The sequence below is a fragment of the Pithys albifrons genome, chromosome 4 (assembly GCF_047495875.1).
Source record: "Pithys albifrons albifrons isolate INPA30051 chromosome 4, PitAlb_v1, whole genome shotgun sequence".
NCBI lineage: Eukaryota > Metazoa > Chordata > Aves > Passeriformes > Thamnophilidae > Pithys > Pithys albifrons.
This window is the reverse complement of record NC_092461.1, coordinates 78,981,487-78,999,706: the sequence shown is the minus strand read 5'-3', so window position 1 is coordinate 78,999,706 and position 18,220 is coordinate 78,981,487. Positions and strand designations below refer to the sequence as shown.

The 18,220-nt window shown below is 39.6% G+C and overlaps 1 protein-coding gene across 4 annotated transcripts; it reads right to left on the bottom strand.

The window, feature by feature from the left end:
- Positions 1 to 1,756: 1,756 nt before the first annotated feature.
- NDC80 (NDC80 kinetochore complex component) lies at positions 1,757 to 18,148 on the bottom strand. 4 transcript variants are annotated; one of them, XM_071554733.1, is made up of 17 exons: positions 18,102 to 18,148; positions 16,965 to 17,212; positions 16,384 to 16,506; positions 15,813 to 15,936; positions 15,523 to 15,695; positions 14,281 to 14,383; positions 13,326 to 13,415; positions 12,220 to 12,313; positions 10,429 to 10,535; positions 9,085 to 9,229; positions 8,597 to 8,802; positions 7,291 to 7,443; positions 6,923 to 7,012; positions 6,062 to 6,154; positions 3,737 to 3,867; positions 3,139 to 3,241; positions 1,757 to 2,771 (listed from the first exon to the last, which is right to left on the bottom strand). In XM_071554733.1, the coding sequence occupies exons 2-17, from the start codon at positions 17,063 to 17,065 to the stop codon at positions 2,649 to 2,651; spliced, it is 1,959 nt and encodes a 652-aa protein (XP_071410834.1). In that variant the 5' UTR covers positions 17,066 to 17,212; positions 18,102 to 18,148; the 3' UTR covers positions 1,757 to 2,648. The 4 variants fall into 4 exon arrangements, with proteins under 4 accessions (XP_071410834.1, XP_071410835.1, XP_071410837.1 ...); XM_071554734.1 differs by having other exon boundaries at positions 16,965 to 17,075; positions 18,102 to 18,117; XM_071554736.1 differs by lacking the exon at positions 18,102 to 18,148 and adding an exon at positions 17,936 to 18,012.
- Between the last annotated feature and the right edge of the window lie 72 nt (positions 18,149 to 18,220).

Sequence of the window (18,220 nt, the reverse complement as noted above, 5' to 3'; positions counted from 1 at the left end):
CCTTCCTGGGTGCCATAGGGTTCTGGAGGATGCATATCCCAGCATACAGTCAGATCGTAAGCCCTCTCTCCTTGGTAACCTGTAAGAAGAATGATTTCCACTGGGACCCTGAACAGCAACAAGTCTTTGACCAGATCAAGCAGGAGATTGCTCAGGCTGTAGCCCTTGGACCAGTCAGGACAGGACCAGACATACGGAACATGCTCTACTCAGCTGCTGGGAATAATGGCCTCTCCTGGAGCCTTTGGCAGAAAGTGCCTGGTGAGACTCCAGGCTGACCACTTGGATTCTGGAGCCGAGGCTACAGAGGATCTGAAACCAGATATACCCCAACAGAGAAAGAGATCCTAGCCGCCTATGAAGGAGTTCAAGCCGCCTCAGAGGTGATTGGCACGGAAGCACAGCTCTTCCTGGCACCCCGACTACCAGTGCTGAAGTGGATGTTGGCAGGACAGGCTGGCTCTGCACATCATGCCAATGATGCTTCCTGGAGCAAGTGGATTGCTCTGATTATGCAGCACGCCTGTATGGGAAAACCAAATTGCCCTGGGATCCTAGAAATCATCATAAACTGGCCTGAAGGTGACAATTTCGGTCTGAATGAAGAGGAAGAAGAGCAGATGACACTTGTGGAAGAAGCTCCACCATACAATCAATTGCCAAAAGAGGAAATATGCTACACCCTCTTCACTGATGGCTCCTGTCGCATTGTAGGGACTAATCACAAATGGAAAGCAGCTGTATGGAGTCCCACCCGACAAGTTGCAGAAGCTACTGAAGGAGAAGGTGGGTCAAGTCAGTTTGCAGAGCTCAAAGCCGTGCAGTTGGCCCTGGACATTGCTGAACGAGAGAAATGGCCAAAGCATTACCTCTACACTGACTCATGGATGGTGGCCAATGCTCTCTGGGGATGGTTAGACCGATGGAAGAAAGCCAATTGGAAACGCAGAGGGAAACCCATCTGGGCTGCCGATATATGGCAAGATATCGCCACCCAAGTAGAGAAGCTGATTGTGAGAGTCCGCCACGTAGACGCACACGTGCCCAAAAGTCAAGCCAATGAGGAACATTGCAACAACCAACAGGCAGACCGAGCTGCACAAGTGAAAGTATCACAGACAGATCTGGACTGGCAGCACAAGGGAGAGCTGTTCTTGGCTCGATGGGCCTCAGGCCATCAGGGCAGAAATGCCACTTATAAATGGGCACAAGACCAAGGGGTGAATTTAACCATGGACATTATCTCTCAGGTTATCCATGACAGAGATACATGCTGCTACTAAGCAGGCTAAGAGAGTGAAGACCCTGTGGTATGGTGGACGCTGGGATAAGTATAAGTACGGGGAGGACAGGCACGTTGACTACATCACACTGCCACAGACCCACCAAGGCAAGCGCTATGTGCTCACCATGGTGGAAGCAACCACAGGGTGGCTGGAGACACACCCAGTGCCTCACGCCACTGCCCGGAACACCATCCTAGGCCTGGAAAAACAAGTCCTGTGGTGACATGGCACCCCAGAGCGAATTGAGTCAGATAATGGAACTCATTTCAAGAACAGCTTGGTTGCCACCTGGGCGAGAGAGCATGGCATTGAGTGGGTGTATCACATCCCCTACCATGCACCACCTGCCGGAAAAGTTGAACGGTGTAATGGACTGTTGAAAACCACTTTGAAGGCATTGGGTGGAGGGACTTTCAAACACTGGGATCAACATTTCTATACTTGCATTAAGAACTTATCTATCATAGAAACAGGCTTAAGGAATTTTATTGAGAATTCATAAAATTAAGACACGTTAAGTAAACTGTACAAAAGAAGTACAATAGCAATAAATGAAGCAACTGTATTCATAAAAAGCACAAAAAATTACAAATTATTCATACCAGTGAAATGTGCAGGTGCCATGGTACATTCTGATTAAGACCTTACATTCTGATTAAAAAAAGAAACTAAAGCAAAAAGCAAGGGCAGTACTTATGTTCTAATGCCTATTGTCTGAATTTAAAAGCCATATTCCAGAACACAAAAAATAACTCTATTACTTCCAATATCACAGAGGAGCCATGTTCAAGGATTAAAGAATTTCACCAATTTTAAAATTGTGAAAAGATACTGTCCAGTAAACCTTGGCCCATGTTTACGTGTTAGATTACATCAAAAATCCCTGTAGTATTTTACACAACCTGAGCTGGTTCTAAAGTCAATTTAGCTTTACTTATGTACGGACAAATAGTTCAGCCCAATAACAAAAAAGTGTTGCTAACCTTACAAATGTAGAGTTATCACTCACACTACTTTAATTTCAGAATATTATGTTAGGCATGAAGGAAGGTTGTTGTGACCTCAGTTCTTTACCCCATTACCATTGGGTTAATACAAGTCCTTGGAAATGCCCTTTATTTTGCTTTCAGTTACTCAGTCAACCAACTACTCCAGGTGGCAAGGAACCTGCCAATGCTAATAAACACAACATACAAATATTTTAATTCTTTAACGTATTTGTGTCAGCAAAACAAAGGAAGTTCATAAATACTTCCTTAAACTTAAAACCAGTTTCACTGCTAAACACCAAAAGTCCCCTTCCTTTTGAGAAGGCACCATACTATTCATAAATGCAAAATGTTGATCTTCACCTTTTGGTAATTACAGACCTTCAGCCTTCTTTTTATAACTGTCTAGAATTCTTCTCAAGTCTGCCAGTAGATCTTCGGACATGAATTCTTCATAGTGTCTCTCAATTTTCGCATTCTGTTCAGCAAGGTATTTCTAGAAAAGAATAACAGAAGGTTTATTAGATCTATCATGGTCTCTCCTGTACTGATTCTGCTAAAGCACTTTAAGCAGTTACTGCACAGGTTAAGTGATTTCAGTTAAACACTTGTCTGAAAGACATCTACTAGAAGCAGGTTAAGCCTGACAGGATGTAACTGCTGAAATTTAATGATCAATCCTGACTATTTATACCAAAGTTTTTTGTCAACAAAGTTAACTAGAATCTATGGACTCAGTGCAGCAGCTAAATAACTAATACTTTGTTGGAAACAGTAAGTTCTAACTTCCATGTGTTTCACCGCAGTTGCACATGTCCCTGGAGAGATTTAATTCTGAATATCAAATGTACAGATTTACTTACCCCTACAGATTCTACATGATCACCAATCAGTTCCAAAAGACGACTCAATTTATCCCCAGCTTTTCTGCTCTCTTCTGTTGTTGTTTGTACAACAACTTGGTATCTAAAAAGTAAAGATACTCAGAAAGTCATGTCTGCAATTATAAAATAATTATCAAATCTGATTTACTGTCATGTTTAGCCATATTTCTTCCTTTTAGTAGTAACTTGAACCAAGTTAGATTTATGTATTAATACTTAGCATAGAAGAAGGAAGACTGTATTGTGCTAACTGGTAAGAAATAATGTACCTTAAAGTCAGAAGAATCTTATCTAACGTTAAGGTATAAAATGTAGTTGCCACATAAGTTAGGAAACAAATTCATTACCTTATTACAACCATATCTGTGAAAAACATTACAGAGAAAACAGGAGTTGTGATAGAGCAGACAAATATTCTAGCCAAATACTGTTGAGGAGAAGCATCTTTCAGTTGTTAACTTGTGAAATTGCTACATATTGAGATGGATAAATGCTGAAACAATTTTATGTTAGGATTCAAGAGAGCATCAGTCAAAATCAAAAGAAACTACACAACCATTGAAGTTATAGGTCTTACTGTCGTTGGACTTCATGCAATTCATTTGTGGCTTCACTGAGACCTTCATTGACACCACTCTCAAGTAATTGTTTATGCTTCTTTAACAATTCCAGCTCATTTGCACATTTTTGCTCTTCCTCTTCTACCTCCTGTAATAAGGAAAGAGAAGAAAAAAATTTCATAGCTTGGGAATAATAAGGATTTTTTTCTCATTTCTATTACCTGATTACATCCTGATGCTTGAATTTGGAATTCAGAAATGTAACTCCAAGTTCAGAACAAAAAAAACCCCAAGGACATCCCTCCTGAACATAAAGTTTCGGGTATTTTCTAGATCATACTCCTCTCAGAATCAGCCTAACTTTCTCTTTGTTCCATTAATCACAGTTAAAGGTCTGTGTTGTAGCTGTCTTCCTTTCCTAGTTAGAGTGGCTGGGACCAGCTTATTACTGTGTGGGTGTAACCAAAACAGTTTATTCTAAACCCTCTACATAATTTCTAACAAACTATTGCCCAGGGCAGACCTGACCCCTCAGGCTACAAGCTGGGTGCTGGAGAACTCTCCGAGACAGGGTCTTCACACCAGTGACTCAGGTGTGTTAACTCCCCTCTGGGAAGGCATTAGCACCTTCACACTCAGCCTGAGGGGTCATATCTGCCAATGGGCCATCAAGGATTCCAAAAATACCCCATCACTCACAGAGTAAATCATGCATTGTGAAATTCCTGGCCCTGAGGGAGGTACTGGGCATTCCCATCTGAACCTAAGCATATATAATCTTGGGGTTTGGGGACTTCTGGTACCACTTGTTGGATCCAGAGGTGGACCAGAACCTCGACCGGACTGCAGCAGCCACTCTTGACCAAACTGTGACCATCATCCTCACCAACAGGTTTTCCTTTCCTTTTACTTTGTACTCAGGGGGACCATCTGGTGCTCAGCACAGGGGCTAACAAGCACCACTCTGTTTCCCAGGGTGCTGGGTTGTACATCTGGATTTTGTGGGCTTAAACCAATTTTTATTCTTTATCATTGTATTTATTGTAACCTTTTCATTAAATTTTTACTCTGACTTGTAATCTCTTTTTGAGAGAGGTTCATTTCTCCTGCTGGTTTACCTTTTAACCCTCACACTTCCCTTCAAAGTTAATCTCCAAAAGTGTTATTTACATCCTCTAAATAGCTTAGAAGTGGCATATAATGAACAACTGTTTCTAGGTTAAAAAACCAAAATCCCATTTGAGTAAGAAAATAGCTTTTCCCTTTTGTGTCTGAAAAAAAGTACAAATTCTAAGTAATCATTCGTCTCTTCTAGGAGAATGACACTGTTGACACTGTATTTAATACAATTAAATCCACAAAACCATACAAGAATTTTGCCATCAACTCAACATGCAGTTCTGGTAGATTCTGAAACAACATTCTTCAAAAATAATTTTAATACTTATGTCTTAATGGACAACATTTTAAAAATCACATGACTATGTCTTATTAGTTGCAACTGTGTATTTTATGAGCTTACCTTTCGAGAAAATTATATGTAACAGTATAGATCAAAAGCTAAGTTTCAGGTGTTTTTGAAAACAGTAAGCTAAATTAACTGCCTTTAGCCACCTCAGTGGTTACGAGTGGTAAAATAGCTGTTTCATGGCTATAGCACAGAAGTTGGGGTTTACAAGAGCATATGTGCTAAATACTCGCTTAGTTCATGCAGTGCTTTTCTCTAGGGCAGCACGGCCCCACCAAAGCCGTGCCGCCAGAGAAGCTGGGAGGCACCGAAGCAGCCACTTAGTTGTTAACCGAGAAGGCTGTTTTGTTCCTAAATTCTAAGTGAGGAAAGGGATTTAGAACTGCCTTTGTGCTGGGGAAGAAAGCTAAAGCGCAGCAGTTTCAGATCATTAAAACATTTCTGGTCAATCAATATATTCCTTAGTTTTTAAGGAAACTAATTAAACATGTTTACTAAAACCTGTCAATGTATTTATTATATACAAAGTCATTAGGCAAGGCAGATTCTGTTAATCCTAAAATCTTCAAGCACGTGCTCTGAGACATCCTGAGGTCAGCAGATGATTGCTGCTGCTGTTTTTCCTGGATGTAGTACTTAATGATTTATGGCATCTGCTAAAGTACAATGCCAGATTCTCTTACAAGACAGTGAAAACTGACTCACTTAAGGTAGCAAGCAAATACTTCTGAAAAGAATGAAAATATCCTGGAAGAGGAATGGAAGAAGGGCAGAGGTCAAAACAAACAGAAATGCAACCAAAACCTTATAGATAAATACAAAGATTAAGGATATAATTAAGGATAAATTGTCATCAACCTATAAAAAGTTCTACCTTAAGCTTCTGATGGTAAAGATCATCCAGCTTTTCAGCTTCTTCTGTCAGCCTTTTCACTCTGCGTTTCGTGTCCGCTGTCATTACATTCACCTAGAATGAAAACATAACCAAGTAAATACAATTCAAAAGAATTCCAAGATATAAATCCAAGCCATCACAACACCTGGTAGGCCCAGAACAAAATTAATCTAGGCCAGGCTGGGACAGCATTAACTCCAGAGGCCTGGATCGTGCTTTGTTTTGGATAAGGGGCTAAAACAGCATTGGTAACACACCAATGTTTTGGCTATTTCTGAATAGTGCTTGCACACCAATCCAAATGTTTCTAATCCTTCCAGGACCCCTCTCACTGAGTGGGGTAGGGAAAGGCAGGAGGTTGAAAAGACACACAGCCAGGCCAGCTGGCCAGAAGGATATTCTATACTATCTACCATCATGCTCAGTAATAAATTCTCCTACCAATCCACCCTGAACCTAATATTGCTAAAAATCTTGTTGATGACAATTTGCCAGTGATGGTAAGCCACACAACAGACTCAAATGGGCAACTTACTAAAAACAAGTATTACCAGTGTTTATAATCCAATGTAAATGAACTGCATAAACTTCAATGCAGGGAACACAATATTTCAACCAAGAGAAAAAGACCCCAGTTCCTAGAAAAACTTTTAGGTTCCCTCATAACTCTAGCAATTTTCTCACAGTTTCCTCCCTCCCTTTAGTTGCCCTCAAAAAAAAAAAGAAAACCCACAAAACCCAGCCCCCCACACCACACTTCACCCATGCAAAAAAAGGTCAAATGGGACCAGCAGATCCTATGTTTAGTATCTTAGTCCTAATCTTCATTAACGAACACACCTGTTCCAAAGTATCTTCCAAGCTCATTTTCTGCTCAGTAGCATTCCTAATTTCTTCCTCTGTCTGGTTTATTATCTCTGTAAGTGGAGCCTGTAATATGCATACACGAAGATCTGGTTAATGCAACTCGTTAGTTTGAACTAAGGTGCACCCCAGTACACCTTTTTCTTCTCTGTTTTTCTTTAGGCAGCTGTACTGTCCGACACCAAATTTCTTTCACATACTACAATGTAGTTACACAACTTATCACACAGCACAAGCTTTTCCAAGAACTTTTACTGCGAGATTGAGAGGCCTTTCTAACATGTCCAAAGAAAAACATCTTTTTGTGAGTAGTAACCAAAGCCTTCAGTGTTGTCTCTACTTACCTTGATCTTACTTCTGTATCTAGCCAGGCAATTTGGTCCTTCCTCAGGATTGAACTGAATCTCAAAATCATAGCCTTTGGAATTCTCAGCACTCACTGGAATCAGTTTCAGCTTTCGAGCCAGTTTATGATATTCTGCCAGTTGCACTTCAATCTGTTCAGAGAAGAGGGCAAAAATCTTAGGAGAGAGAGAAGGGAAAAGCTTTGCAAAAAGTGTTCATATAGTACTTTAAACAGGTTCCCAAGTTGCTCTGTACAGTCGTGATTCCATGTTACACCACATGTTACTCATGTTCCATGTTACTCAAGAGCTGTATGTAATGGCAGTCCAGCAGTTTGCTGGATTAAATGCTGTTTTAGGATTCTTTCAGAATCTGCTCATCAAGGTTTCTTAGCGTGTATGGCTGACACTGAATGGTTTCACATGGGTTTTTCTATGTTCATCTGCCATATTTTTTACTGCCTTGTTTTTTTTCAGGATTAGCTGATAGAGAAGTAAAAACATGCTTGAAAATAATACTAAACCAAAGTTCAGTCATCATGTTGATACACCTTCTCTCTTTGGTTTTGACAGGAAATGCCACATAGCCACACATCCTTATAACAAACAAACTTGAGCATACCTCTAAACAAAGATTATTAAATGCTCTAATTTCTAATTAACGAGTGCTATTTATAAGCAAACACTAACAAACTTTAGTATATTTTCTCCAGTTTTATGTGCTTCATACTTGCATATGACAAATTCAAGTTAATACCAAGTGCTTGACAAAGACCAAGCCTGTGAAATGCAAAATAAATTTGAAATCTTTTTATTTAGTTCTCCATGTGGCAAAGCAGAAGCTTTTAAAGCCCATCACTTACAGGACTACACCTTTTTATTTTGTTTGTAGGAATTGCATTTGGCCTTTAAAAGATGGTAGAACTTGTGCATAAGTGACTAGTCTGGCCCCAACGCATGCAAAAATACTGATTCAAAGCACTACTTCTTCCTATGAAATCTTAACATTGGCCTGAAATTTGTTGTGTTAGCAAAGCTCATAATGCTATAGCAATGAGCTATACTACTGACAGTGGTGCATATTCTAGCTGTATCTTATGATGCAGAAAAGAAAAAAAAAAAAAGAGAACCATTTTTCAGAGATATTGTAAACAGAGACCACTCTTCTCACCTTAGCCTGTTAAGATATATCTATGCTGTTTCTAGATTCTTTAGGAAAGAAGTTAACCATAGTTCAAGTCCCAAGTTTCAGCCTGCGTGATGAAAACTGAGAGCCATCCCTCAGTGGTCTGGGGTTTTCACATACCGCCTCTTTATTCCTCGCATATTTGAGCTCTTCATTCCACAGCTGATGTTGTTCTGCTTCCACTTCCTTAGTCAGCTTGTTAATGGCTTGCTGCAACTCCTTTGTCTCATGGTTCATTCTCTCAATGTCCGCAACTGAGTACTTCTGGTTGTCAAAGGTGTTCTGGAGCCGGCTGTTCTCCTTCTTCATTGCTTTTACTTCCAATTCTAAGTTCATAAAACATTTGTGAAAGAGATGTAAAATACCAGCCTATGAAATTAAAACCTAGCCTTTGTATTTTATGAGTAAATGATATCTCTATTTCATTACTCTAGTGTACAAACAGATATTAGCCAAAAAAAATCTCTTTCTTTGCAATGCATTTTGGAAAGTTTATTTATAGCATCATCATACACCAAGTATCTCCCTCCATCCTGAAACTGAGCATCACAACTCTTTTAAAACTATTTCTAGCTTCACTACCCCAGTTGTGAGCAAGGCCTTCTTACCTGCTGACTCAACTTCATCATTAATACTTTCTATTTTTTGATCAAGTGTAGCTATATGAGATTCCAGACTAGCCAAATACGCCTGGTATTTCTGGACATCTGCTTGAAGAGCCAATTTCACATTTCGTAGTGTTACTCTACGATCCTAGTAAATGGGGGTAAAGAACAACCACTGTTAGATTAATCTAAAATAATGACTTCAGTTTCCAGACATACAATAGAGTAATTAGTCATAACAAGAGCATAAATAGAAAATGAAAGGACTTTAACAAATTTTTATCTCTGTGACAGCTGAGTCAAGTTAAGCATCTTTAAAAAAGGCTGAAAAGATTCTTGCATTTCATCATTCAGTCTCTGATTTGCATCAAGCACTGCATTGAGAAAGTTCTTCCTACAGGTATTTCACAACTTCAGTATAATAATACACAAAGAGCAGTTAAAACTAGGGCAAGGAAAGCTGGGAATATGAACAGCACATTTTGCACAGTAGGCAGGAGTCTTCCTTTGCCAGCTGCACAGCCACTAACCTAAAGTAAACTAAAAATAAACAGCAGAGGAACTGGACTCCACACAATCTATGAGATTCATAGTGAAGACATTTTATTACACAAAGCACACAGTTTATATAGGGTTAGGACTACAGCTTATTGGCTAAAAGAGTTACACACCACCACGCTAGATACTTCAATTGGTTAAAGCCTATCTCTCACAAATCCCATGTTTATATTATTTCATCCTGGCTGTTTTTGTACCCCTGCAGTCTTGTGAATTCCTACTATGTGAATTCTTGGGGAGTAAACCACCTCCCTATCAGCCAGCAGCAGCTGAGCTCTGCTGCTTCTGGCTGATAGCTCAGTCTCACAGAGTTTTCTATAGATCTGAATTGCTCACTTTTGATTTTACTGTAACAACACTAACCCATTTTTAAACTCGTGATCTGCTAAAAGCAGAATCCATCTTTTCAAGCAAAGTATTTTCCCTAAAATGTATTGTTACCACTGAATCCCATGCCTCACACCAACATATTTGGAAAAGGTAATGTTGAAGTTCAGGAGAAAAAAAAAAGTGGTTCAAGTACCTTATTACTATTTCAATCAATACAAGACCTTATTACCTGGAAATATCTGCACATTATCAAAAAAATAGTGACTCAAGACTCCAACGAAAATGCCTTGTACTATAATGGTACAGAGTCTGTAATAACCTGGCCTATTTAAAATCTCAAAGCACTGAAAATTATTTTGTATTTGTTGTTATGTACCATAAGTATCTTCATTTAATAATGACAAGAATGGTCAACAAAATCAAATTCAACTCCAGCATGTAAACAGATAATTTACTAACCGGCTCATTTTCCTTTTCTTTTTGTAGTCTCGCAATCTCTTCATGAAGTCTTTTGTTGTCAGCTGCTAAAACTTCTATCTGGTATTCATCTATATTAAATAAATCCTCTGGGGGAGAAGAGAAAAAGAGTGGGGTTATAAATTACTCTCACTGAATATCACCACCTAATCTGACCTATAGCTTCAGCACAGTAAATACCCATTATCTGGACAACTATTGTACACTAAAAAAGAAATCGACCAACTGTCAACCAAAAAGGAGTAAGGCCTAAATTTCCAAAAAGGCCCCTAAAATCTTAAGTTTTTATGGAAACATTGTAGGCAAAATTACCAATCTAAAACATAGCGTGCTCTGTTCTTTTACCCAGAGCTAGGCTATGGATTTAAGTTTGCTGTACCATTCACTAGAAGCTCTAAATCAGGTAGAAGTAGACATATGAATAAGGCGAGATGGTAACAAGCCAAGACCTTTTGCACAAAATTTGGCTGGGTCACTTATGAAAGGGAATTAGTCAGGTCAGTCTGAGGAAGACCTACAAAAAGCCCCTATAAGTGAAGATGAACAACAGAACTACCCAACCAAAACTGAAGCCAAGAGAAGACATCGCCCAGACTCTGCCTTATCATCAATATGTAATGAGATGTCACAATTACAGGAATAATGTATAAGATGTTGTAATCACCTAGATTCAGATGTATAAATTAACCTGCTTTTGCACCCGTGCTTGGAAGTGAGTTTCTGAAGTGCAAACTTACTCAGTTCCCTGCGCAAAAATAAAAACCTGCTGCTAATGGAATTCAAATTTTCTCTTAGCAGTTTTTTTGCTGCATTTTTGCTATCACGAACCCATTCAAAAAACCCCTTTCATTACAAAGCAAATAAAGAAAAATCCCCAAACTGAGAGAAATGAGTTTCTCCATTCTCATGTAATAAAAGAGCTCCAAGTTATTCCCATGAGGTGAGAGTTTCCAGATTCTCATGCAGACCACACTACAGGACAGAGGTTGTTAAAGAAGCTTCATCTGTTCCAGCTTCACAAGGTAGTCTGACTTGTATACTCCTTTCTCATCCATGTAATTCCTTGTCTCTTGAGGCATCTTTTCCACTGCTTCCCTCTTAGTCTTTGCCAAACAATGGGATGATTATTTTTTCCTAATATCTAGTAACAGTCTGGTAGCTTGTTTCATCTCCAACTGATGTCTCCATCTTGCAAGCTAAGTGTTCTTAGTCTGGTTTTTCATAGGAGGGCACAGAAAGTAAGAAGTGTTTTTCTTCCTCCTTCTCCAATTCTGTTTGTATTTCTATAGCTGGTGAAATGAACAAGTAGGCTCCCTACCTCCCTGAAGACAAAAACAAGTGCATGCTGAATCACTCTTGGGAACCCCAACAAGAGTTTGGAACTCTTGCAGACTGTCTTCAGAGCTTTCAAAAGTTGAACTTTCTTACTTATCAGAAATGCATACTCTGAAAATAGTGTTCTTTTCTTTTTAATTGTTAACCTTGTCGGACAGAAATGAGTCATCTGCATGGAATTTGCTTCCGAAGAACTGCATATTGATTTTGTTACAGAGCCATTAAAAAAACACAGGTGACATAGGTACAGCTGACAGGAGCTTTTGACTCTCCCTCTGTATTAGCAACAATGTATATAAAAAAAGTTGAAGTAATTGAGTTGTACTTGGAAATTTCAGGTTCCCTTATCTCAGATTACTTTCACTTGTAAAATGAGAAACTGATGCTAGGAGAAGCCAGTAACAAAATTACATAGTTAATTAAAACTTGAAAACTTACTGAGTTTTGACTGCACTTCTGCATCCAATTCTTCAAAAGTATCTCTCCCTTGCATGAAGAGCTCATAGCACTTCAGAGTATAGTCCATGAAAAGCTGAAAAAAATTTTAAAAGCTTTCATTCCAGCAATACAAATAGGTAGAACCGAGGAGCTAGAATCAAATAGCTAGACAGATATAATATGTATTAAACATCTAGATTCAGATCAATGGAATTAAACAGACAACCTGTATCTTTCACTGGTTTGATTGCACTTGTATAAAATTCAACTTTTTCCTCTCTTTAAACATAGAATGCCAACAGATTATATTTAGGCCAGAGGAGGCATCTATAACTCACATTAAGAAAAGTCTGGACACACTTGCTATATTTTTCTGGGACATTTAACAAGGATAGTAGGTACAGTATTTAAAGCTTTTTAATCTTGAAGGATATGAATCTCTCAGGCTAGTTTATGGAAACTGTAGGTCTCTTTAACATTTCAATGCTATAAATTTTGAATCAATGTATATGTATATGTATCACTGTAGAAGCACTTACTGAGTTAAATCTGAGTAGTTCTAATAATTTATGATAAATTAGAAAGAAAGGAAGCTGTGGCATTTTTAAGCACCTGAATGACATTGCCACCCTATTTTGTGGCTCAGAAATGAAACATTACAACCAAGTTTTATATAGTAAACTGAGTAGATATTGGCAGAAGCCACTGCAATTATAATGAAGTCACTGTCTTTACGCTGTACTGCTGTTAATCTCAGAAGATTCAGTGTTAAAGCAAAATGTACTAGAAACCCTACTAAACAGACAGCATAATGATTCCCTTTCCCCACAGAGGAGAATAGACAGAGTAGCTGCTTGGAGAAGAAGCCATTTTAGTTTAATAACCAGTCTTCACTAATAGACTGCCCATGATGCCTGCTCAGAAAACTAGCTGATCAGGCCTTTTATGTAAGGCTATTCTACTTCCTAAAGAATCCCATGAATATAAAATGGAACAGAATCTATAAATACAGTTTCAATTGTTGTGTCAAATTTAAATTGTATTGTTACAGCCTATGGCCAAAATCACTCGAACAATTCTGATTTATAATTTACATTTTACTATACCTTACTATGCACAATGCCATCATCTGTCTCTTCTCCCCAGCTCTGTCCATCATCAAAGGATGGTGCATTTTCCCTCATGGCAGCATACAACTGAAAGGCACAAGTGTACATACAAAGAGCAAGGGTGAAGATCTCCTTTTGTTTTCATATTCATTTCATGCTCGTTATGAGAACCAGAGTAGCACTGGACTAGGATTTCAGCAAGCAAGTTGTAATGAGCCTGTATTTCCTTGGCTACGCACACAGGTGAAGAGGCAGGTACTGGACATTCATCACTGCCAAGTTGTCTTGCTAAGCCAAATTTGTCTTTTCAGCACAAAATATGGGATTTTCATGTGTGCCCAATTCAGCAGTCATGAGCTTCTGTTACAGTTTCCAAATTTTATTCAGACTTGAGCTGGCAGCAATAAGAGTTATCAATACTAAAAAACAATCCAAACCAGCCGCTCCACCCCCACCCAACCCCCCCCCCCCCACATAATCAAACAGAAAACCCCACAACCCTAACAAAAAACTCCCACCCAAGCCCAAAACTCTCCACTTTATAACAATCACAGGACATTTGAACATTTGCAATTGAAAATTTCATCCTTAGACTTCAAATTTAGTGGAAAATGTCACAAGATCTGCACTAAAGATAACGTGAATCTTCAGTGATGATACCCAGTAAGTTCTCACATTCTGTGTATAAGCCAGCACTTCCCCCATTTTTATACATGAATTTGTCCAGCACATACATTTAAAAAAATTACAACATTAAAAGCTCAGTTTAAAAGTTACTAAAAAGTAAGGCTTAGGGTTAGTTCCCATATGACAGGTAAGAACACCTACGTTTTTCTTGACATAAATGTCAGTTAAGGAGATTTGTAGAAAATATTTTTGAGATTTGTATGGAAACTAACATTCCAGCCCAAGAAGTGGGAATATTTGGCTTAAGGAAGACAAGTGTTGTTACCTTGACACAATCAACTAACCAAACCAAAGCTGCCACCATCTGAGGCCATGTGTGTGGTGCTCCCACTGTGTACAGGGAGCTTTTCGACAGAGGAAAGGGGTACCTGCAAGGCCAAAGAAAATACATTTTTAATAGATGGGGTAAACAGTGATGAAAACAAACCAGCACATTTTCCAAAGAAAGTAGCACATTTTTATAAGTAGATCAAGGCAGAGAAAGAACAAAAAACTCAATTGTAGTTTACACTGCATATCAAAAAAAAAAGTTGAGTTCTAATAGCATTATTTTATTCAATTATCACGGGTTTCCCACTTTGTTATTCATGGAATATCTTGATTTGAAAGGGACCCATAAGGACGATCAAGTACAACTCCCTGTTCTTCATAGGATTGCCTAAAACTAAACCATATGATTAAGTGTCATCCAAGTGTTCCTTAAACTCCCAAAACCACAATTTAGAGTAAGTTCTTAGAATAAGTCTTTTACCCAGGATTACACTCTTGGTGCAGCAGAAATGTAATCCTTGTCAATATTTCAAGCTACATCAGCTGTTTCAAATGTTGCAGATTTAAACCAAATTTTATGACAATATCGTGAAGTGAACAAATACAGATTTACACCTGCATCTAAGGAGCTCAAATCTACAGAAATAAAATAAACTTCATTGGTGTTTTGTAATGATACTGAAAATTCTCCATTATCAAGAGGCAGAGAATTTTCTTTCTTGTAAAGCATTGTGTGGGGCATTACTGATTCCAAACACTTACTGAACAAATTCAGAAGTAAACCACTCCGCTACTTTGTGGTTTTTTTCATCTCGACAGGTATTTTTGTTATTGGCACACTCTGCTTTCAAAGCAGAATGAGAGAAATTACAAGGAAAAACATCTTAACCTAAATTAACTAGATCCAGCATTTTGGAATTTTTAGTTCTGGGATTCTGAGAACATGAACAGAATGGCCTGTAAAAGAAAACTGTCTTTCAAAGTTTCCTACAAATAATCAATTAAATTTTCCATTACAAAGCAAGCTTCCAAGAGCTTATAGTTATGCAGGTTCAAACCTAAAATGCATAGTAGAGTCTGAAAATGGGAGAGTAAACCCACAGCTAAACACGAGTAAAAATAATCACAACATTGTACTTTCAGAGTCTCATCTGAATAAAGAAGCCTATCCATTCTCCCCAGCTGTCAGGCAGAATCTTATATATTTAGCACAACAGACTAACAATAATTATCTTACCCAAGCTCTTTAAAAATTTTGGGAATTTCCTCTTCAAATTTGGAGTCAGGCAGTTCATAAGAAGGGCAGAGAAACCCATAGATAAAGGTGAAGATTTTTAAGAAGTCCTTAACTGATGGGGACTGTAGCGATTTCACGGAAACATTGTAGGCATAACCATTCTCAACCAGAAACTGCAGGGAAAAAAAAGCCATATTAGTCACTAAATAAAACCTGAATTTGAAACCAAGAAACTAAATATTTTTATTAATATATTCTATGCCTAAACATTCAGAGTAAGCTCATGTTACCTCACAAAGCTGCTTGATACATTGTTGGATGAATGCCTTGTCTTGGAGTGGCCTGGGATCCTTCATCTTTGCTGGACCAAACACACCATACTGACTGTTGCGTGACCCTTCAGCCCCACTAACTCTAAGGACAAACAGTAAATACAGGTGTTGTGACCATACATACAAAGAAGAACTCTCTAAATGTTTAAGTCACTACAATTTTTATTTTTATGTTTTCTTTGCACTTGCTATGCACAAAGATAGCTGAAGTTCTCTCTTTATTTAAGGTGATTGAAAAACAACATCAACTGGGAAAACACAATGCACATGTACAACAAAGGGATCACTGCATCCTAGATAAATACTTTCTTCATTTTATTGAAAGAAATAAGCTTTTATGGAGCAGAGAAATACCCCAAAAGATGAAGATAAAATTATGTAGGTGACTGAAAATAGACTAAAATATTTAAGAAATATTTAAAAGGAATTGACCCCTGCAACAGTGAGGTCCTATGAAAGAAGATACCTGCAAGAGATCAAAACACAGAAAACTGAACTCAGCAGAAAGATTATAGAAAGTTATCAATACCTCTTCCCCAAAATGCTCATTTTTCTTTCTGAAGTTCCAGGTGTAGGTTTGCTCATGCTCAGCTTCCCAAAGGTAGGTGTAGGTTTGCTCATGCTCAGCTTTCCAAAGGTGCCTTTGTCTGTCCTGAGGGACAAGGAGAAGGATTCAAGAAATTATTTCTACCATTTCATCTTTTGCTCATGCAAGAACTATAAACACACTTGTATAAGCCTTCATCACAGCAGCATCTTGGGAAAGTTGACCAACTGTAGCGCATTATTTGTCCATTATCAAAACTACTTCTGCAAGAAGAGTTATAAGCACACATCTTCTATACAGGTGCACCCAGCCACCACCCCCCCAGAAATGTAAGGAAATGTGTTACCATTTGATATGTGTCACAGGTACGTAGAAATAGTAAAGGAAGTCTTTTTGTAGAACTGGAGCACTTGTGCAAACATCCTTGGCTGCAAGGAACTTTCTTCTCACTGTTTCCCATTTTTCCCCCTAGTTACTGTTCACACACTCAAGCACATTGCAGTAAATCTCTTTAGAATTAGTTTCATGTACCTATTCTTAGCAAGAAGATCAGCAACACTTACTTTTGAGGTGTTTGAAGACTCATCTTATTGTTGTCCTGTACTCTTAGTGCCATCAGAGACTGCCGACCGCTGCTTCCAGTGATACTTGAGCTTCGTCTCATTATGACTGAACTGTAAATCAATCCCTCAATAGCAGAAAATCCAGGATCTAAGAGTACTTTTTTTAAATGCCAGAATGATTTTCTGATTGGTCAGAATAAGTAGAACTGTACGTTGGATCAAACAATGTGATGGAGTTTTCAAAAATACTGGATCCCCCCCCCCCAAAAAAAGAAAGAAAAAAAGAAAAAAGTGATTACATTAGTCTGCAGAAATACATACGAGCAGCTACAGTCTTCTAAATCAACCATTTTACTGATTAAAGTGTCATTGCTTGTTCCAAACCTACTATTTGGCCTTTCTTTATAGCTGGTCATTTCTAACCTACAAGTTCCATAAGCGAAACGGCTGGAGAAATTTTTCAGTTCAGTCTCCTTTTCTCCAGGCTAAACAACCCCAAATCCCTCAGCCGCTTCTCTCGAGGCTTGTGTTCCAGACCCTTCACCTGCTCTGCTGCCCCTCTCTAAACATACTCCAGCGCCTCAGTGTCCTTCCTGAACTGAGGGCCTCAGAACGGGACACACCACTCGAGGTGCGGCCTCGCCGCTGCCGAGTACCGAAGGACAACCATTTCCCTAGTCCCGCGGGCCACGCTATTCCCAATACAAGCCAGGATGCCATAAGAGGAGAGTTTGCGCAGAGATTTAAGAGCAGAGTTTGCTAGAGCCAGCAAGGAGGAAAAGGGTAGGGGCGCGGCAGGGCAGGGCGCAGCTCCCTTCCCTTGACCTGTCAGCGCGTCTGAGCCGCTCCGAAGGCACCGGCGGAGTCCGCGGCCAGCCCGGACTCGGCACCGCCTCACGGACACCGGCCCTGAGGCGGCGGTGCTGGTGCCCTCCCCGCCCCCTCCCCCTCCCGCCCTCGGCGGGACAGACCTGCGTCCCGGAGCGCCCGACCCGGCCCGTGTCGCGGCCCGTCCGTTACCGCAGGGCCACCACTGCCGTTCCCTCGCTCCTCTCAATTTCAAATCCGCCTGTCCCGTGTCCCGTGTCCCCCGTGTCCCCCGTGTCCCCCGTGTCCCCCGTGTCCCCCGTCCGTTACCGCACGCGCCGCCGCCGTTCCGTTGCTCCGCTCAATTTCAAATCCGCCCGCGCGTCACCCAGAATGCGTCACCCAGAATGCGTCACGGCGGGGCGGAGGGATCAGGCGCGCAGGGGCGC